The 19,922-nt window shown below is 33.5% G+C and overlaps 1 protein-coding gene across 2 annotated transcripts; it reads left to right on the top strand.

Annotated features, from left to right (window-relative positions):
- The first annotated feature begins 178 nt into the window (after positions 1 to 178).
- On the top strand, positions 179 to 18,610 carry LOC128178951 (fibropellin-1-like). Of its 2 annotated transcripts, XM_052846389.1 has the most exons (29): positions 179 to 2,456; positions 2,558 to 2,602; positions 6,865 to 7,416; positions 7,535 to 7,645; positions 8,533 to 8,646; positions 8,847 to 8,957; positions 9,116 to 9,232; positions 9,336 to 9,449; positions 9,553 to 9,672; positions 9,770 to 9,886; positions 10,007 to 10,120; positions 10,275 to 10,388; positions 10,479 to 10,592; positions 10,687 to 10,794; positions 10,879 to 10,992; positions 11,098 to 11,211; positions 11,296 to 11,409; positions 11,519 to 11,632; positions 11,911 to 12,021; positions 12,128 to 12,241; positions 12,325 to 12,438; positions 12,524 to 12,637; positions 12,762 to 12,875; positions 13,342 to 13,461; positions 13,593 to 13,709; positions 14,623 to 14,739; positions 15,831 to 15,944; positions 16,026 to 16,598; positions 16,941 to 18,609. In XM_052846389.1, exons 1-29 carry the CDS (start codon positions 2,147 to 2,149, stop codon positions 17,567 to 17,569), a joined length of 4,854 nt encoding a protein of 1,617 aa, XP_052702349.1. In that variant the 5' UTR covers positions 179 to 2,146; the 3' UTR covers positions 17,570 to 18,609. The 2 variants fall into 2 exon arrangements, with proteins under 2 accessions (XP_052702349.1, XP_052702350.1); XM_052846390.1 differs by lacking the exon at positions 11,296 to 11,409 and having other exon boundaries at positions 16,941 to 18,610.
- The last annotated feature ends 1,312 nt before the right edge of the window (positions 18,611 to 19,922 follow it).

Raw genomic sequence — 19,922 nt, 5'->3', positions numbered from 1 at the left:
CTAGCATCCGGATACTCGAGAACAAAGCTATAACTAAGTTTACATCTAAAGTCACGTGAACCATCCAATGGGTATCCTCAACAACGATTAAAACTTTTGGCTTAAATTTCGCATCTTACACATGTAGCTAAAGTTAGGTCAAGTTATCACTAAAAAATGGCAGAAAAGAGCACTTGCTCTAAACACTTCAAGATGCTTAAAACATTTTCTAGTAATTACATGTATGACTAAGATTCAGGGCTGCGTTTTACAAAAGAACTTACGACTTACGACAAAATAATGAATGCTTATTAATCACAAACTAATCAATGATTTATTCTTATGGCTGGAAAATATAACTATGAAAATTGAAATATTTGTAAACAAATAGTTTGTTCTCTAAAGATCATTCTACGAGGCTGTAAATTTTTACGACTTTGTCGTAAGTTCTTTTGTGAAATGCAGCCCTGCAAGTCTGTTACGTTAAAAAGTATGCCCAGATGCACCGTCCATGCAAAATAAGTAAAGTTATAATCGGCAATATAGGACCTTTTCCAAAATAGTTAACCAGGGTAGAGCATAGGCTCACGCCAACATCGTATCGGAAATTAAAGCAAAAGGAATCCAAAATATATATGACCACTTAATTATAAACTAATATCAATATACATGTAACATACCTACTTGTGAAAAATATGGGCTATTCTATTATAGTTATTGCCGAAATCAAAGAGACATTATTCTCCAATATACCACGAACGTCATCAGTAAATTATCAGATTAGAATTACCTATTTGTCTCCAATGTCTCGCACTGATCATGAAAGTACAACTTCAAACCGTAAAAAGGTTTAAAACCATGCAATTTCACATTTTAGTTCCAGTCAAAACGATGTGTTTTGCCTCAAATGTTTATTTTTAAGAAAGCAATGCGGCTGTTCGTAGGATCTCCCTACATGTAGCACATTTTCACTGCGTGTTTTTACCTAAAATTTATAACGTGTAGTAGTAATAATCGTATTAAATTGCCCTTAAAATATTAGGAATATGATTCAAACATACTTTATAAATAAGTGAAGAGTATTAAAAATCCAAAGAAACTTTTGATCGATTCACATGTAAACATTACCAACAAAACCGTTGGGGTTACACGGAACAGCTTTCAAAATGACCTAGATTGTCTCTCTATAGGAGAAAACTGTAGAAATACTGGGCTGTTAGAAGAATAGAAATAACGCCTCGGCTTTTATAATTCAAAACAACATTTCTCGACCTCGGAGGTTATTCTGCAACATTCACGAAAACTCTACTTTATTTCTTAAGTATTTTGATTGGAAGCAAAAATACACAATTCTGTCTTCTCTAACTTAAGATGAAGATTAATATCGTTCAAGTAAAGAACTATTCAGTAAATGCTGTAAACCAAGAAACTTATTTTCATAATTAGAACAAAAACCTTATTTTCCATGGATACTGAAACATTTATTTTTTGTATATTTGTTTCTAAAATAAAAATTGTATGTAATGCTAATACTGGCTTTTATTGTATTCTCAAAGAGGACCACACTGCTAAAACTGAATGATCCCGTCATTTAAGCTACACGAATTTAAGCATTCCTGAAAATTCTTTTAAGTGATATTTTTAAATATTAACACAGTTATTTTCTTTTTAAATGGAAGTTAATTTAATCATAAACACAATCCAAAATCGCCCCTCTACCATACGTGTACATGTGTTATTTTTTTATAAACAAACTACGCAGTCATTCTTTACCGTTCTCGAGATATTCGGAAAAGAGAAAGATTGAAAATACATTTTACAAAATAAAATTGTCAAAGTGCGTGTGTTAATTTCTGAATGTAAACTGAATTTGTTTATTCATTTAACAAAATAAAATTGTCAAAGTGCGTGTGTTAATTTCTGAATGTAAAACTGAATTTGTTTATTCATGCGATCGTGTGGGTAAATGATGTCTTTGTATTTGTGAGGGAAATAAAAACAGCATTTAAATCTTTGTTGTAAAAGTTAGATTCCTGTTCTTTGAGTATCTAGGGCTCTTTTATCATTATGCATATTGATGAAAAATCAATATCACATAGACCGCAATGCAGAATAATTTCACCAGTTTGATATAAATTGGACAAAGTCATCGTAATTCAAACACAGTATGAGTCGGTTTGTACCCGGAAGTTTTATGCACCCTTTAACGTTCATCTTGACATTACCTATGACTACATTACTTCTACTCAAAATGTGGCTACAGAAACTAGCTGGATTGATGTTAATGGTGGCGATACTGTGGATCGCTGTGGAGAGTAAGAGCTGTGCTGAGGTAGATTTATGTTGCAGTGGTCATAACTCGACCTGTCTGAACCACAGAGGGGACCCGGGGCGCGCTGATCGCTGTTTTTGTGACGAAGTGTGTCTTGAGTTTGGAGATTGTTGTGGGGATTACCTGGCTACCTGTTTACTTCAAGGTAACATATCGTCTTTACTTCATTAAAGTCGTTCTTTAAAATCAAACTTTTAAAAAATGATTAAATACTCAGGATTCAATATCTTTATCTTTTCTATTTAGGTGTTCAAACAAAAGGTCAACGAAGCAAAAGGTCGGCAGGAATGCGTAAGTTTTTTTGAAGCACTTTAAATTTATTGCTTTATCAATCAACATTATCTAAATTGAACGATGCACACGTAAGATTGATGGGTGAAAATTTGTTGACTGAACAAGAAAACACCATTTGCAAAACAACTGGAAGAAAAATTGCCACGGTGTAGGAATATTTTAGAACCTGTTTTATCTCGCATTGTAAATCACCAACTAGTCTTTCTTCTATTTGATATCTGATATTTTTTAAGCGATAATGTCAAGGGTATGGGTCTAGGCCATGCGCACCTTTTATTTTCTCGTGCTTAAATAATCATCACTGTGACAAATGCACTATAATTACATTGATTGGTAAGTAAACGTATGAAGTGTAAAGGAAATATTAACATCATGGGTTACAGAGAAAAATATTCACACACAAAAATTCATATAGGTGCAGATTTGACTATGATCAATGCTTTTCATACATGACAATGGTAGATCAACATACAGGTACATGTATTTTGTATCTACAAGAAAATGAGTGCCCATAGATTTTGCCAGCTATAAGATAAACACTTCTCGTTTTACAATATTTGAATTAAAAGCAAAAATATGTTCCGATTTACCCTACTAAACAGATTTTACAAACATAAGAGTATTTGATAATCGATAGTTTTTATTCATTTTATGTCAAGATCTGGAGATTTCCTTTCTTTAAATCCTTAAAAGTGGTATAAAAAATGTTTTTGAAGACAATAAACAAATTGAAAATAAATGACAAACCATAAACACTTTGAAATTTACAAATTATGACTATGTGTCACCTAACATCCGTGGCACTATTGTAACCGCTACCCATTTGAAACCCACTATTGTACTGTTCGTGAAAAGAAACATTTACCATAAATCAAAAGCATATCGGATCATTAAAGATTAAAGAGTCGCTCACAACGCGCAAAGATTACTTGTAGATGGGTGAAGGTCTTTGCAATTTTTAAGTGGGTTGCACATATCACCCCGCCTAAATAATTCTTGTTATAGATCGATATCTACTGATAGGGTACACCGTTCTTTTACAACTAGTACATTTACGACGACTATTCATTAAATAGTAAAACTAAATGTACTCGGATTAAAGTTTACGCCCGATGAACGGACCATTTACCGGAATGTTAATTGTCATCTATACTATTGTATTTACACGAAATAACAAATTTAAACTTTAACATAGCGATATAAAAAAACCCACCTTTTCAGGACACATCCTTAGGACATTGAGAGTGTAAAAACTGTACGAAAGCCCCGAATAAAATTTCGAATTTCATGTCGTACACTATATATCGTTATCTAATGAATGTTAAAGGAAAAGACATGTTTTAAAAACTCGTGTCATTTATTTGAAACTTTACTCAATCCATTACAATCGTTTATCGCTGGATTAAACATTTCAAATAAAGTAGAGACTCAACTGAAAAAAAAAATCAAACAATTTGGAAGGTCTAAATAAGTTATCAATTGACAGAGACAGAAAGGTAACTGTAAACCAGATTTCAGAAATAATAAGTGTTTTATCGGGTAACGTATTTAAGATTTCAAAAGAATTTTGGGGTGTCTGAACAGTTTCTGCGATATGAATACCCAACATTATTAATGATAAACAAAATCAAAAGCGATTGCAAACTTCTAAAACGTTATAAAAAAGTGACAAAAGACGCCTACATTTACATGTTGCAGTAGACAAAATGTGGCTACTGTCTAATAAACCTGAAAAAAAAAACTGGAAAATAAAATATGGTTCAATAAACAAAGCAATCAACCTACAATTGCAAAACGCGGGAAAACGACATTGAAGGTTCTGTACACAATAATCTTAAGGTTTCCGATCCATAATAGCCTCAGATTCAATGAATCTGGGTGCAGAGCAGATATGTATGGGCTTAATACTCAGTATACTTGGACATAATTTTCCTATTTAAGTATCAATACCGGTATGTAAGTGTGGAATTTGTCCTAATTAATGACATTTTCCTTTTTTGAAGAGTTGTTCCCCTTTGCTTTTATTTTATAAAAACTAATTCTAAAAAAATGTTCGCGGTATAAAATTTATTTTCAATAGTTTTAGTATTCCTAATGATAAAATACATCTTTCCACCAAAGCATTTTTTGACATTTCTAGTATTATTACTTTTTATATCTTAAAAAATATGCTTGTCTCCATAGACCTTAATGCAATCTTCATTAATTAATTACTGCTCAGTTAATAATATTTTTAAAAATTTCTCTCGGTAAATCTTTTTCTACTCTTAAATCACAGGCACTTGTTTCTGAGAAGAAAAAAAAATACCCTATAGTATAATAATAACACAAGGTATCTAACTCCGAATGAGGTAAACCACCCCCTCCTGTGTGTTGCAGTCGTTTTCGCTTTTATACGAAATGCAATGCAAAAGTGTTTAGTACCATTTTCTTCCACAATAGATTATCTAAACAACCATATATAGCATGCTTATTTTTGTTGTATTCTAATGTGCATAATCTGCGTCAAAACATGATATACTCCAATTGAACCGTAGGCACTGACATGATAGTATCGCAGAGAATAGTAATTCGGATTCTGATTGGCTAGGAGTCTGTTTCTAAAATTACACAGGAAAACTGAACGAGTTATTTATAACCTCGAAGGAAAAACAAATAAGGGGGGGGGGGCTCTGGATCTTGGTGTTATCCCCCCAGACACATTTCTGTAAAAAAAAATTTGCCCTAAATTATTTATGAATACCATTAAACTATATGTGGCAAACTTTTTTTCACAGAGTCAGTTGCCAGAGAGATTGACAGGCACTCAGTTTTAAAAAAAAACCCTTCTTGGTTTTATACAGAATTATAACTATTGTATGCTGTAGGTTTTTTTTTAGTAAAATCAGAACCGAGTGACTGTGATTTTTTAAATTGAAAAATACACACAGCCCATTGTAAACTATGTAACGTTAACTATATTGAAAAACAAATGATTTTGTATTTTTCTTTATATGTGTAAGCTGTCTATTATATAGTTATTCATTTAATTCATAGTTAAATGTTGTATTTAATTCATACCATGAACAAAATCCTTCTTTATGCTCCATTGCAAAATTCACTGTGTTTTCAAATTCTATCGCCTGAAATGTTTTCAAAATCCACTATCCGGTGATTATCTTCTTCTTTCTTTCACCGCAATGAAAATTCCCGAGGTATACCGAAAACCTTGGAATTCACAAGTAGCTAAAAATAGCAGCTAGCAGTGGCTGATCATCAATTCATATCTAATTAACAAAGCGTTTATTTTGCAACATTTTATTTTATTTAAACATCATTAGTTTTTTGCAAATTTTAGACACTGAAAATGTTTTTGAATTAATCACGTTATTTTGTTTTTTTTATTCTCTGCGATATTATCATGTCAATGCCTACGGTTCAATTGGAGTCTATCATGTTTTGACGCAGATTTTGCACATTAGAATACAACAAAAATAAGCATGCTATATATGGTTGTTTAGATAATTTATTGTAGAAGAAAATGGTACTAAACACTTTTGCATTGCATTTCATATAAAAGCGAAAACGACTGCAACACACGGGAGGGGGTGGTTTACCTCATTCGGAGTTAGATACCTTGTGTTATTATTATACTATATGGTAATTTTTTTCTCAGAAACAAGTGCCTGTGTCTTAAATGCTTTAAATAAATATCAAAGTATTAAATACATGATGGATATTCAAGGTTGGAAAAATTTGGTCCTATTATGGATCGGATACCTTAAACTGTTATGCTAAAGTTGCTGAGTTTTACAAAGAAAAAAGTAGAAATGTTACGAAGGATGTTTGTATTCATAAAATATTATCTAACGTACAAAAATATTGCAAGAATCGAAAACCAAAGTCAAGATTGAGAGATCGAACTTTTACATGACACTGCTCCTGTGCACACTGCAAATAGCAAACGTTTTGCATGAAAATGAAATAAAACGTAAAACATGTACATCAAGTGGAATTTCCTGTATATTAATCACATTTTTTTCATATTCCTCTTTTTATTATTCCTTAATTGAAAAATGCTGGACATCCTTTTAATTCCCGTTTCTCACTAGGTTCAGCGGTTTTTCAGTGTCTGAAGGGTATTCCTCATGTTTATTATTTTGAGAGAACGTAAATAAAATTTTTAAAAAATTACATTTTATTAATATAGCAAAAGTTTAGATATTTAATGAATAGCCGTCGTATTTAGTTTAGCTGTTAACTCATATCTATCATTACAGGTTGTGAACCAGTGGATCTTATGCTTGTGATGGACGAATCTGGAAGCATTGGTCCAGACAACTTTCAGAAAATGAAAATTTTCGCTAGAGATCTTCTGCGAAATTTCAAAATTGGACCTTACGATATGAGAGTAGCTGTGATCAAATTTAGTACCTCTGCAGATCGTGTTTTTAATTTCTATACATACTCATCATTTGAAGATATAAGTGCAGCTTTGTTAAACATTGCTTACGTCGGTGGTGGTACCAATACAGCAGAAGCGTTGCGTCTAGCACGTAAGACTACCATCCATAGACGTCAAAATGCAGTAACTGCTGCTATAGTTTTAACTGATGGACAATCGTTTAATGAAGAAATAACAAGCCAGGAAGCACAACATCTGAAGAACGACACAGGAACCAAGGTATTTAGTGTTGGGATCGGTAATTACATTTCAATGCGTGAATTGAGATCTATTGCCAGCACCCCTGAGTCGCAATACCTGATAACCACATCGAATTTCAACGAATTGTACAACAAAGTTCAGCAGTTCATCAGTGGATTATGTCGTGGTAAGCTAATTGAAACCTTTTACAGGGTACCAAATGCCTTGAAATATATAGAGAGGAACTTTTCCCATATGTATGAATTTACATGTATCATAAATGACTTTTGTTTTTATTGTTTCAGACGAAGATGAGTGTGCAGCTTCGCCCTGTGCCAATGGGTTATGTGTAAACACCTTTGGTTCCTATCATTGTAACTGTAACAGTGGATGGGAATCATTCCATTGTGATCAAGGTAAACTGACCGTATGCCATGTTATTGTTTCACTTTTAGCTCACCTGAACCGCAGATATAAGTAAGCGTGCCTTGTCACCCTTCGTCTGACTGTTTTAAGGTACCTCACTACACCCAGACTTATACTTTTTAAGACACTACGCCACAAGATAGCGATTTAAATGTTTTGTTAAACTGTTTATATCGTTCGATTTGGTTGTATATCGTCGTAGCTCAGTGGTTCAAGTATTGGGCTTCTGATCATGAGTTCGAATCGTCTGGAGCTTATGTTCACGTTTACTGAATTAAATTTTCAAAAATGTAATTTTTTAGCCAAAATTGTACATTTTTGCATATCCGACTTAAATACTTCTTATCCATTTTGATATATAATCAAGTAATTTTCTGCTGATTTGAGAAAATATTTCAAGGTGTAGTGAGCAACCTTAAAACATTTAACATTTTCGTAGTTTTCTTTAGAATCAACTTAATTTGGCAGAAATCATTCTTATGGGGAGATAAACTGTTTAAATAAAAGGTCAAAAAGTGTACAAATTATAAGCAAAATCCTTTCAATGGTTTATTAAAACAGTGCAAAACAATGGGTGTCTTAAAATGAGAAGTTCTGCATATGAAATGCACCTAAAATGCATAAATGCTACAAAATAGCTTTCATGTGTAGTGTACGAGAGTTTTTATGAATGAATAAATGAATAATTCCGATGAAAAAAGTAAAGCTCTGAAGAGGTTTGATATAAAAAATATGAAGATAAAAATCTTTGCAAGAACTTTGTGATATTACTATAGAAGCACCATAGAGCTGTTTTAACAAGACAAGAGATTAGACTTTAGGCAGTGCGTGACAAACTGCCCAAATGTTTTCGATTCATGGTTTTGATTTATTTCAGACATCAACGAATGTGCCACATCACATCCATGTCAACATGGAGATTGTACCAACACTCCCGGGAGTTTCTTCTGCACTTGTCATACTGGATTCACCGATCCATACTGTAGCACGGGTAAAATTCAATAACATGTTCCTTTTATGCTCAAATAATTTTCATATTAAATGTTCTCCCTGTTTGACAGTCACGTGCATAAAATAAATACAAAATGTGCAATATAGTATATGCCATACCAAACTTTTTATTAACAACTACCCAGTGAATGCAACATTTCAAACGAGAGAATTGTAAATGGTTACTCTCTCTCTTTGAAGATATTGACGAGTGTCTCTCACTTCCTTGTACACACGGCACGTGTCACAACAGTCAGGGCTCATATAGCTGCACGTGCGATAGCGGATGGACTGGCTTTAACTGTGATACTGGTACATCTTTTATTTTACAAGTCTCACAGATGACATGCATATTAAATTGCATGAAATTTAATCAATTGAAAATATCTTAGATTTCAAAATTTCACATTATAGGATAGCAACTATACAAAATTTATTAAGTTTCAAATTGCAGTTCTATTTGTTTGTAGACATTGATGAATGCTTGGTTCAACCATCTGTTTGTTGTAATGGAGACTGTACTAATACAGCAGGGTCATTTTCTTGCGGTTGTCAAGCAGGCTGGACCGGAAGTGCTTGCGAAAAAGGTTTCAAATGAAAAAATAATAACAATGTATATATTGACAAATTCAATTTCAAATATTTTAATTTTTTTTAATAAGATAGTTTTATTTCTATTTTTTGTAATAGATATTGATGAGTGCAATTCCACGCCATGTCAGAATAATGGAGTATGTATAAATTTGCCGGGGTATTTTCTTTGCAATTGTCGTGATGGATTTTCCGGCAATCTCTGCCAAAGTGGTACGATTAAAAGTCTCTTGTATGTTTAATCATCTTATTTTCGATTCTGGTAGCGATTGTCGGTCTTGGAGGTAGTTGTAGGTTTTTTTTATTTCTCTTTTAGATGTCGATGAATGTTTGTTATCTCCTTGCAAAAACGGTGGAGTTTGTCAGAACCTCCAAGGAGGCTATGTTTGTGACTGTGATCATCAGGGAAAGTACATTGGGAAACACTGTGAAATGGGTATACTGAAAATATAGCATTATTTTTCATTTTTGGACAAAATCCCATGTATTGATATTGTCTCATGTAATCATCACACATTTACTTTTCGTTTAAGAGCTAGACGAATGTCTATTATCTACCCCATGTCTGAACAATGGAAATTGCACTAGCAGCAATGGTTCATATGCGTGTGGTTGTGCAACTCACTGGAAAGGAAACTTCTGTCAATTTCGTGAGTGTAATTAAAATATCTATAATTTGTATCTACGTCAAGTATCTTAAAATTTTTGGTACGTTTGGGTTTTATTTTAGCGTGATCATGAGTAAACATATCTAATATTTGATATATTAGCATCTGTTGCGTGCGATTCTTCGCCTTGTCAGAACGGAGGAACTTGTTTACATTTCAATTCATCTTTTACCTGTGTTTGTCCTGGCGGATATACTGGTGAAAACTGCGAAATAGGTATTTATGAAGAACGTTTTTATGTTTCTCCTTAAATTTGATTAACATTACAGCAATAAACAGTTTTTAAATTGATTGTAAGTAGCGAAGCATACCTGAATTCATTAGACATGTTATGACAACTTTTAATTTTTCAAATTTCAAAACCTTACAGACATCAGCGAGTGTGAAAACGATTTATGCTTTAACAATGGAACATGTATAATTACGAATGGCAGCTATGTATGTAATTGTACAAAAAAATTTCAAGGACAGAACTGCTTGGAAGGTAAGAATATCATAAAAAAAATTTGAGGTGCCAAACAATTTAAGTGGTTGTGGTATTGAAGTATCCATAAAGTATTCAATAATATTGCAGTTGTCAATGAGTGCTCTTCGTCTTCATGCAACAGCAATGGGCATTGTGTTAATCTTGAAGCAGGTTATACTTGTATTTGTCAACTTGGCTTTGATGGCGAAAAATGCGAGTCAGGTAAGTTGATTTTCAAAAAAATGATGAACACTGCATCAACAAGACAGAATCAATTTTATGGTATAATACAGAGAGTACGTTGTAAAAATTGTAGGGCCTTGCAAACTTAATCCATGTTACAACAATGGTACATGTATTCCTCACGGACTATCTGCATTTTGCGCATGCATGGCGGGATTCTCGGGAGAAAATTGTTCACAAGGTAAACCTTTTTTCCATTCTACTTTTGGTACTTGTTTTCGGTTTACTATTCTACTAGCGGTCTATGGTTTTTTTTAATTGCAAGACGTGGATGAGTGTCTGTATGACCCATGTGGTGACAACTTTACTTGCAAAAACACCGTAGGTGGCTATGAATGTTTGTCCTGTGCCACGTCTGACAATTGTTCTTACCAATCGCGTAAGTATATGTAATATTGATGATATTTCGAAATTATCATTAACATTATTTTCAGCGCAGAGTATATTAGTTCAACATGATAATAATACGTTTTTTATCTTGCAGAAAACACACTGTGTGGTCAACATCCTTGCCAAAACGAAGGCATCTGTATTGGAGAGAATTCCACGTATTCGTGTTTGTGTAAAACGGGATGGTCAGGGAACAATTGCGAAACAGGTAAATATTCCTTTTAAAATCAGCAAACTCTAAACATTACTGTGTTTTATCAGTTAATGGAATTTGCATTAAATTTTGTTACAGAGCTAGACGATTGTAGGAATGTTTCGTGTCTTAATGGAGGGACCTGTAATTCCAGTTTTGGAAATTTTTCATGTGTCTGTCCCATGGGATACTGGGGTGAATTTTGTGAGCTTGGTATGAAACCAAAACACTCAATGCACCATGCATCTTATTCAAATTTATGTTATCATGTTATTAATTCTTTCCCCAAATGATTAAAATGGTTTTCTTTATTTTATGACAGATGTTGATGAGTGCGAAATTTCTCCATGTTGGAACAATGGAACGTGTGTAAATTTACTTGGAGGATACCAATGCAACTGTTCTGACGATTTTGATGGCGACCAATGTGAAACAGGTTGAATAAGATTAAATGTAACAGCAGAAGCAGAAAATTAATTATAGCAAGATAAAACATACATGTACAAGTAGGAATTTGAAAACTGTTGCTTTGATATAAATTTTCTATCGTTTTCGATGATCTACTAGTATATTTTTTAAGTTATAAACTGAGTTTTTGCAAATCTTTGTCCTTCTGAAACAGTTTGACATCAATTATTTGTTTTGGCTTGTTCATAGCTTGGTAAACGATGTATTAATGTATAATTTGTTTACTTCGAACACGTTTAATGACAGAGATGAACATGTGTGTATCTAACCCATGTCTTCACGGTAACTGCTCCGCTACCCCTGGATCATTTGTGTGCCACTGCCACACAGGCTGGACAGGCTCCAGGTGTGGGGAAGGTACATGAATTATTTAAAGTTGTCCTGAAACATATTAAACATCATTATGATAAAAATGCAGGCATACTAGAGAAGCCTGATTACTAATTAAAAGTTGTTTTTGTAGACTTAGATGAGTGTGAGTTTGGAATGTGCGGATTAAACGGGACTTGCTCAAACACTGCGGGCGCTTACTCGTGTCGCTGCTCTGACGGGGTGACCGGCCAGAATTGTGACACAGGTAAGTTGTTCGGGATATTTTTATAGTTTTTAATTATAATTTGGTTCATATAAATCGATGCTTTCTTCCTTTTTTGTCTACAGATTTAGACGAATGCCTAAGCGGACCTTGTCTCAATGGAGGACACTGCATCAATCTAGTCAATGGATACTATTGCGTTTGTCAACCAGGATACAGTGGGGCAAGCTGTGAACTGGGTATGTTTACTTATATATTTCTTCGAAAAAGGCTTCAAGTAGAATATGCGTATTTATACTTAATATGGTTTGATATTGCTTACAGATATTGATGAATGTGCATTGGGAATCTGTAACAATGGGGCTTCCTGTGTAAACACTGGTGGTTCATTTCTCTGTACCTGTGGTACAGGTTGGACGGGAAATACCTGTCAGGAAGGTAATCTGCTTATATGGGAGGTTCTACAATGTTATGACATGTTTGAAAATTAAATAAAATGTTTGGGATCTTAAAAGTCATTTATTTGATGTCAGTGTTTAATTATTTTATATTCACTTTAAAGACATCAACGAGTGCATTTTGAGTGGCTGTTCTAATAATGGGACGTGTGTCAACACCAATGGGTCTCACATCTGTCAGTGTACTGAGTATTTCAAAGGATCGTACTGCGAAGAAGGTTGATATCCCTTAACTTATACTTAATAATACAATAGTTATGTTTAGAAAAAAGAAGGACACCTACATTCATTTGAAAAAAAAAATCAATGATATCAACTGTCTAGAGCATTAATATTCAAATGTTTTTTCTACTATCACTTAACGTAGTTTGTCAGGGCGTCAGGTAGTGATCTATTTACTTATGCGGTTTTTTCCAGATCAAGATAGTTTGTTTCTACAATTTTCATCTTTTTTTAAAGCAATTTTTATATTAAAAATGTTTCACATTTATAGATCTACACCTTTTAACTGAATTATTCTGTTACTTTTCATTCTACATCAATCATCGGCGTACAGCTACGTTATGTTTAATTATGACGTCACATGGTCTAAGATCACACACTGTAATATCAAACATTTATTACATTAGTGATATCCATTGCATATTGAGCTATGCATGTGATAAATTTCCATATCTATTACAGATGTAAATGAGTGCGTTGAATACCCTGGAATCTGTAAGAATGGTGGAACTTGTGAGAATCTGTGTGGTGATTACAGATGTCACTGTACTGGGGGAAATCAAGGCACGCACTGTGACGGAGGTAAACAACTCGCACTTGCTTCAAGCTTTTGGTAATTGGTACATATATGTAACTGAATACATCCGCATTCAACTCAGCATATTGCTTGTAACTACATTATACCTTAAGTTTTATGTGATTATCCTTTTCAGACATTGATGAGTGTAAGGAATACAAGCCTTGTAAGAATGGAGGGAACTGTACGAATACAAAAGGTTCCTTCTTCTGTACTTGCAATTCAAACTACACTGGGGCCCTCTGCAATGAAGGTATCTCTCTGTCTGTCTCTCTCTCTCTCTTTCTCTCTCTCTCTCGTTATAGTTATGCTCCCCCCCTTTCGAAGAAGGGAGAGCATATTGCTTTGCTGCTGTCTGTCGGTCGGTCGGTCCACCAACAGTTTCCGTTCATTTTCTTCGCAGAGGCTGAACATATTGAAATAAAATTTAGTTTACAGGGTTATCATAATAATAACTAGATCAAGTTCGATTTTGGGTACAATCAAGCAATTTTTGACAGAATTATGCCTCTTGGATGTAAAAAAAAAATTCCATTTATTTGCAGTTTCCGTTCATTTTCTTTGCATAGAATGCACATATTGAAATAAGATTTGATATACAGGTTTATCATAATAATATTTAGATCAAGTTTAATTTTGGGTTTGATCAAGCATTTATTTACAGAGTTATGTGTCTTGGACTTGACTTAAAAAAATTCCAATTATTTGAAGTTTCCGTTCATTTTCTTTGCACAGACTGAACATAATGAAATAAAATTTTGTATACAGTTTTATCATATTAATATCTCGGTTCGATTTGTGGTACAATCGAGGGCAATTTTTGGCAGAATTATGCCCCTTGGACGTAGAAAAATTCCATTTATTTACAGTTCCGTTCATTTTCTTCGCATAGGATGCACTTATTGAAATAATATTTAGTATACAGGTTTATAATAATAATATTTAGATCAAGTTTAATATTTGGTTTGATCAAGCATTTTGAGTTATGTGTCTTGGACTTGACTTAGAAAAATTCCAATTATCTGAAGTTTCCGTTCATTTTCTTTGCAGATGTTTCCAAGGGAGGGGGGCATAAGTGTTTTACAAACATCTCCTGTTATGTTATTATATGTGACTGCCTCTATGCACAAAACACATTTTGAGGTTTTTTTCCTTATACTTTTTAGATGTTGATGAGTGTTATCAAAATCCCAGCAGGTGTAATAACGGAGAGTGTCAGAACTTTTATGGTGGGTTTCTTTGTTCCTGTCACACTGGATTCACTGGAGCCCTCTGTAATACAGGTTCGTATTTCATAAATTCAATTTTATTAGGGGATTGATGTTAGCTGATTATTTTTAGCTGGGCTCTGCTGAATGCAGAGTCCTGGTTGTAGGCAGGCAAATCGTCAATGTTACTATAAATAGCACAACTTCAAAAGTAAACAAAAAACTAAACAGCGTCAAAGTTAAAGCTTTCGGTATATCAAATAGTTACACAAAGAGAGTCACGTTTTGTCAAAAGTGTTGGCATTTTGTTTCTTCTTTTTTTTTTAATTTCGAGAGAATTGTCTATCTTTTTTAGTTAGTTTTTTTTATTAATAACGTGTTTTAAAAACAAGACAATGCATTTTGGACACATACAATGCGCATGAATTTCCATGAACTACTTTGCTGCGCGTTGAAGAAATGGGGATTTAATATATAACGCTTGTTGCAAAATTCAGAGCAGCAACTGTTGAACTTTTTTTCTACTAGACTGACACATTTTAGTTTATAGCCGCATACAAAATTTGGTCGCTCTCTGACGCTTTGTCGACATTAAAAGCATGAGAGAGAGAGAGAGAGAGAGAGAGAGAGAGAGAGAGATTTTTTCAGATTTTCAGTCTTTACTACACAATATGCATAACGACTCACAAAAAGAGCCCGGCTTTCAGTACTTCAGTACTTTGATTAAAACATTATTTTACTTTCGAATTCTGCCGCCATTTGTTATTTGAAAGAAAATATGAATCGAAGGATTGAATACGACATATTTTCGCTTAATAAAAAGACGTTTTAAAGTGACAGTAAAGGACTGAATTTGTTCCACGGTTCTCCCCGAGTTAGGAGTGGGATATCATTGACTTGATTAATAAGAGTTTCAAAGCATAGCATTGGAACATTTTCGACAAATCTATAGCTAAGACCTTTGAAATTTGCATGACTATTGTACAAAGTTTTCTCGGAAATTACAGTATCTTCGCTGTAGCGTTTTGAGATTAAACCACGATATGAATATACAGCATATCCATGTGGACTTAACAACAAAAAATGAGTTAGTACATGTAGTTAAATAATACTATTCTATTATTTTTTTGTAAATTTCCTGAGTTTTGTTAAAATATATTTAACAGATTTAGACGAATGTGATTTGAAGCCGTGCAGCAATAATGGATCCTGTGTTAATACTCTCGGATCGTATCACTGTAATTGTGTTGATAGCTGGGACGGGCCACTATGTGAACATGGTAGATGTTATTAACCAATACAATTTTTTGCCAATTATATTTAGATCATCCAAAAATTTATGTATTGTAAAAATCTTACAGATTTATGCAATACAAAGGCTACCAAACTAGTCTTTGCGGTAGATACCTCCTTCAGCTCAACTGGTGAAATATTCCACAAACAGCTCCAGTACATAACAGACGTTGTGTCAAGAATTACAATCTCCGACGTCAAATTTAAAGTGGCGGTCATTTCCTTTGGTTCCACGGCAAAGGTAGCCATCGATTTTGATTCATATACTAACAATACAGAGCTCCTTGATCAAGTGAATAAGATGCCATTCATGAACGGAACCACAAATATACCAGCAGCTTGTAGCGAGATAAAGAAAATTATAGAACTGACTTCGTGGAGATCTCAGTTCGTGTTTTTGTTCACAGACGGAATGCCCAGTTCTTTGAGTGATGCAGTCAATTCTGTGAATAATTTGAGGGCTTATCTTGAAATATCCAGTGATCAAAATGAAGTCTATCTTATTGCTTTCGGTAATGATGTCAGACACGAGGGTTTCCATCAGCTTTCCAAAAATTCCCGACACAGTGATGTATTTCCAAGCACAAATTTGGAACCCTTGTTCAACGTTTTCCAGAAACGAGTAAATGTAACGTGTGCAGGTATTGCTTTCCTGTCCCTCTTACAGGCACTCGACTACTGAACCTAGATATAATTCCTTTTGTATTTATTCTGAAAATGTCTCTTATTTCAGAAAATTAAAATTTAATAAAAGTGCTTTACTTTCTCGATGTAATTTTCATTACAAAATGGATTTCAAAAATCTAATTGTTTTCGCTGATAGAATTTTAAACTTTTATGTGTATATACGTAGAAACAAACATTTATGTCCAGTGCCTGCTATATCAGTCTTGTGCATGACAATGTACTAATGAAGTCGAAGGTTTGCTGCACATTTTGGATTTTTTTAAAATGAGATTTATATGCACTGTATTCTTTTCCAGCCTGTGAAGTCAGACGGGACGTTGATTTGGTACTTGTCTTGGATACATCGAGCATTCAACACCCAACCACATACCTGGCCAGCCGAAACATTTTCCTTCAGCTACTCGCGGCAATGAACGAGTTTGTTTTCTTGGGCCAAGGATACGTGCAGATTGGCGTGGTTCACTATTCGGACAACGCCACGGTGTTTATGCCTTTGAATTTTACCCACGATTTGAATACATTTGCCAGTACTTTCCAAGCTTCGTTGCAAGATAACTTTAACAGCTCGTCAAACTTGTCGAACGCTCTTCAATTCATTCAGAAGGAAATGTTTACGACAAAACATGGAGCCAGAGACCATGCCTCAAAATATGTTGTTCATGTCTTTAATGGACACGACACAAACATTACAGAGTCCATTTGTATTGTTGAAGACATGACAAAAAAGGGAATTAATATTTTGTCTATTGGTATAGGAACGAAATACCAAGATTCGGATGTGTTAAAAACGGCTACTAGTCCATTCCATGCTTATTTCTCTGAGCTGGACTTTTCAACAAACCAGTGGAACTTGACAAATACTGAGCTTGAATTTGTCAAGAAATTTAACAGTCGATTAGAATGTACAAGTAGAATTAATGCTTAAATTCTATATCAAAACTTCTTAATTTGCAGTAGTTTGATGCGTTGTGAGACATTTGTCTCTTTGCAAGTAGTTTTCATTAGAACTTGTGAAGCGAACTTCTAATTATATGTTCAGAAACTGAAGGGAGTAACATTTCAATTTCAACATAGTTTGGATAAACTAAAGAAGTTATTTCTGTTTTCATTAATGTATCATTTAGAAATTTCATCAAAAAGTGCGAAAACAACAACAAATCAAGTGGATGTGCCTTCACCTAGAAAAAATCACCTTAGCATAATAAGATAAATTGGACCCCAAATAAAAGTTGCACTTGTGAAACAAAATGTGTCGAAAATGAAGAAAGAGAACGGAGAAAGTTAAAATACAGGCATGTATCATACATTGTGCAATTCGAGAAGATTCGTTGAACACTGCGCTAAATGGACTCGTACTATGTGCCATTCAGTAAACTTCATGGCAACTTAAATGTCTGGAATGGTGACTTTTTAGAATAGTCAAGGCATACAATCACCTTATAGTTACATTTTAGTCATGTTTTTGTTGACTGAATGACAAAGCTTCATTTTGTACTGGTTATTGTAGATGGAAGTTAAATTACGATATGAATACGATTTGGCATATTTTTGTGCTTGCAATTCAAAATACTGACATTTCTATCAAGAATGTCAGAAGTCTGACAGTGTTTGTTTCGAAGAAAGTGTTAATATCAGAACGAAAAAAACATATTACAGAAAAATGGTTGTTCAGCTAAAATATGATGACAAAGTATACAAAGCTTAAAATGCTCTTAGTTATATTGAATAACATTAGTTAAAATTGAGATAACCTTATTTTGACCTGTCTGCAACGTTGTTTTAACATCTTAGATTTTCAGATACTAATTATGATAGGAATGTTTTTTTTCTTTCATGGAAATAAAAATAATTTCTAGCGATGGTTGTTGACAGCTTTAATAAATGGTTTGTTTTATATCAGATGGCATATTCTCTATTTGATCTAGATATGCTATAAAGGAATTATTAAACAATAAAAGTTAAATTTACCCAATACAGTGATATAACATGAATAAAATGTCACCACTCCATCAATGAATATAACTGGGAATTAGATATAAAAAGGTATTTTTGTTAATAAAAATGTTGAAATATAGACAAACACACACACACACTCTCTCTCTCTCTCTCTCTCTCTCTCTCTCTCTCTCTCTCTCTCTCTCATAGACATAATTGATATCTAGATACGTTGAATAACAACAACTCCCTGTTTTAACATCATGCCATCATACATTTATTTACATGAACTCTTCCTTGTTCGAAAGTAGAAAAAGAAACGTGAATAATACTAGGATTAATCCCAATTTTATCTATTTCGGTATGATAAACTATATAATTACACTCTGCAGACTCAGACGGATGCTGGCGATCGTTCGTCTTTACCTTACTCCTTTCGTTTATGATTACCGTACTCGGGGTTTTCTCTTTATTGTTTCTCTCTTAGGTTTGAGAATAGCCAGCAACCAAGTGTTTTGTAAACAAAAATTTTACAATTAGATAAAACTATATTACATAATATGTACATATTAAAAGGGGGATTTTTTTAACTTTACTTGGATACGGTAGATTTTGCATGTAATTCTAATTCAGTCCTTTTGAAGGTGATTTTAAATTGGCAAAATACGTAATTATGAGCACATCTGAGTCTCATAGATCTTTCAATGAGAAAAAAGGTACACATTTGCAATAGCCGAACAATACGTATTTTACTTTTAACTGTACTGTACCTCTTATTTAAAAGGAAGAACATACTTCTTTACCACAAATTGCTATGACTCTATTACCTAGGATATCACTTTTGAAATGCCCCATTTTTATGTAAATTTCCCAGACAAACTGCTATTTGTTTATATGTCGTAATATACATAAACATATGTGACGACAATCAATATTGAACAAACAAAAAAAGCAATGCGTATTGGTATATATAATCTGGGTATCTGAATTTATAAATCTTTCACATATTCAACTATGATAAATCGTTATCTTGTTTAGATCCCACAAATAAAGGGACAGCGAAAGTTATGAGGTCCGACAAAATAAAACAAGAACATTTTTCAAATGTAATAAAGTTTTGATAATGCATCGATATTTGATCAAGATTTCTTCAATAAAATCTTGCGCAATAAAACTTTCATTAGGTGATGTATTCTAATGCTGTATTCAAAGGCTTCGTTTTATTCAAAGACTTTAAGTACTTGCATGTAGGTAAGAGCGTTCCGCCTTTGAGAGATTCTGAACTCTGCGAAAGGAATAAGTGCAAGAAGTGTTATATTCATGTAATAAAAATATACTTACAT

The sequence above is a fragment of the Crassostrea angulata genome, chromosome 3 (assembly GCF_025612915.1).
Source record: "Crassostrea angulata isolate pt1a10 chromosome 3, ASM2561291v2, whole genome shotgun sequence".
Classification (NCBI taxonomy): Eukaryota; Metazoa; Mollusca; class Bivalvia; order Ostreida; family Ostreidae; genus Magallana; species Magallana angulata.
The sequence above is the reverse complement of the archived record's forward strand: the minus strand, read 5'-3'. Positions and strand labels throughout refer to the sequence as shown.

Coding starts and splice junctions, on each gene's coding strand:
- LOC128178951 (XM_052846389.1), top strand. CDS start 2,147: ATGAGTCGGTTTGTACCCGGAAGTTTTATGCACCCTTTAACGTTCATC. Junction 2,457..2,557: donor GGCTACCTGTTTACTTCAAG/GTAACATATCGT, acceptor TTTTCTATTTAG/GTGTTCAAACAAAAGGTCAA. Junction 11,212..11,295: donor AGGGAACAATTGCGAAACAG/GTAAATATTCCT, acceptor ATTTTGTTACAG/AGCTAGACGATTGTAGGAAT.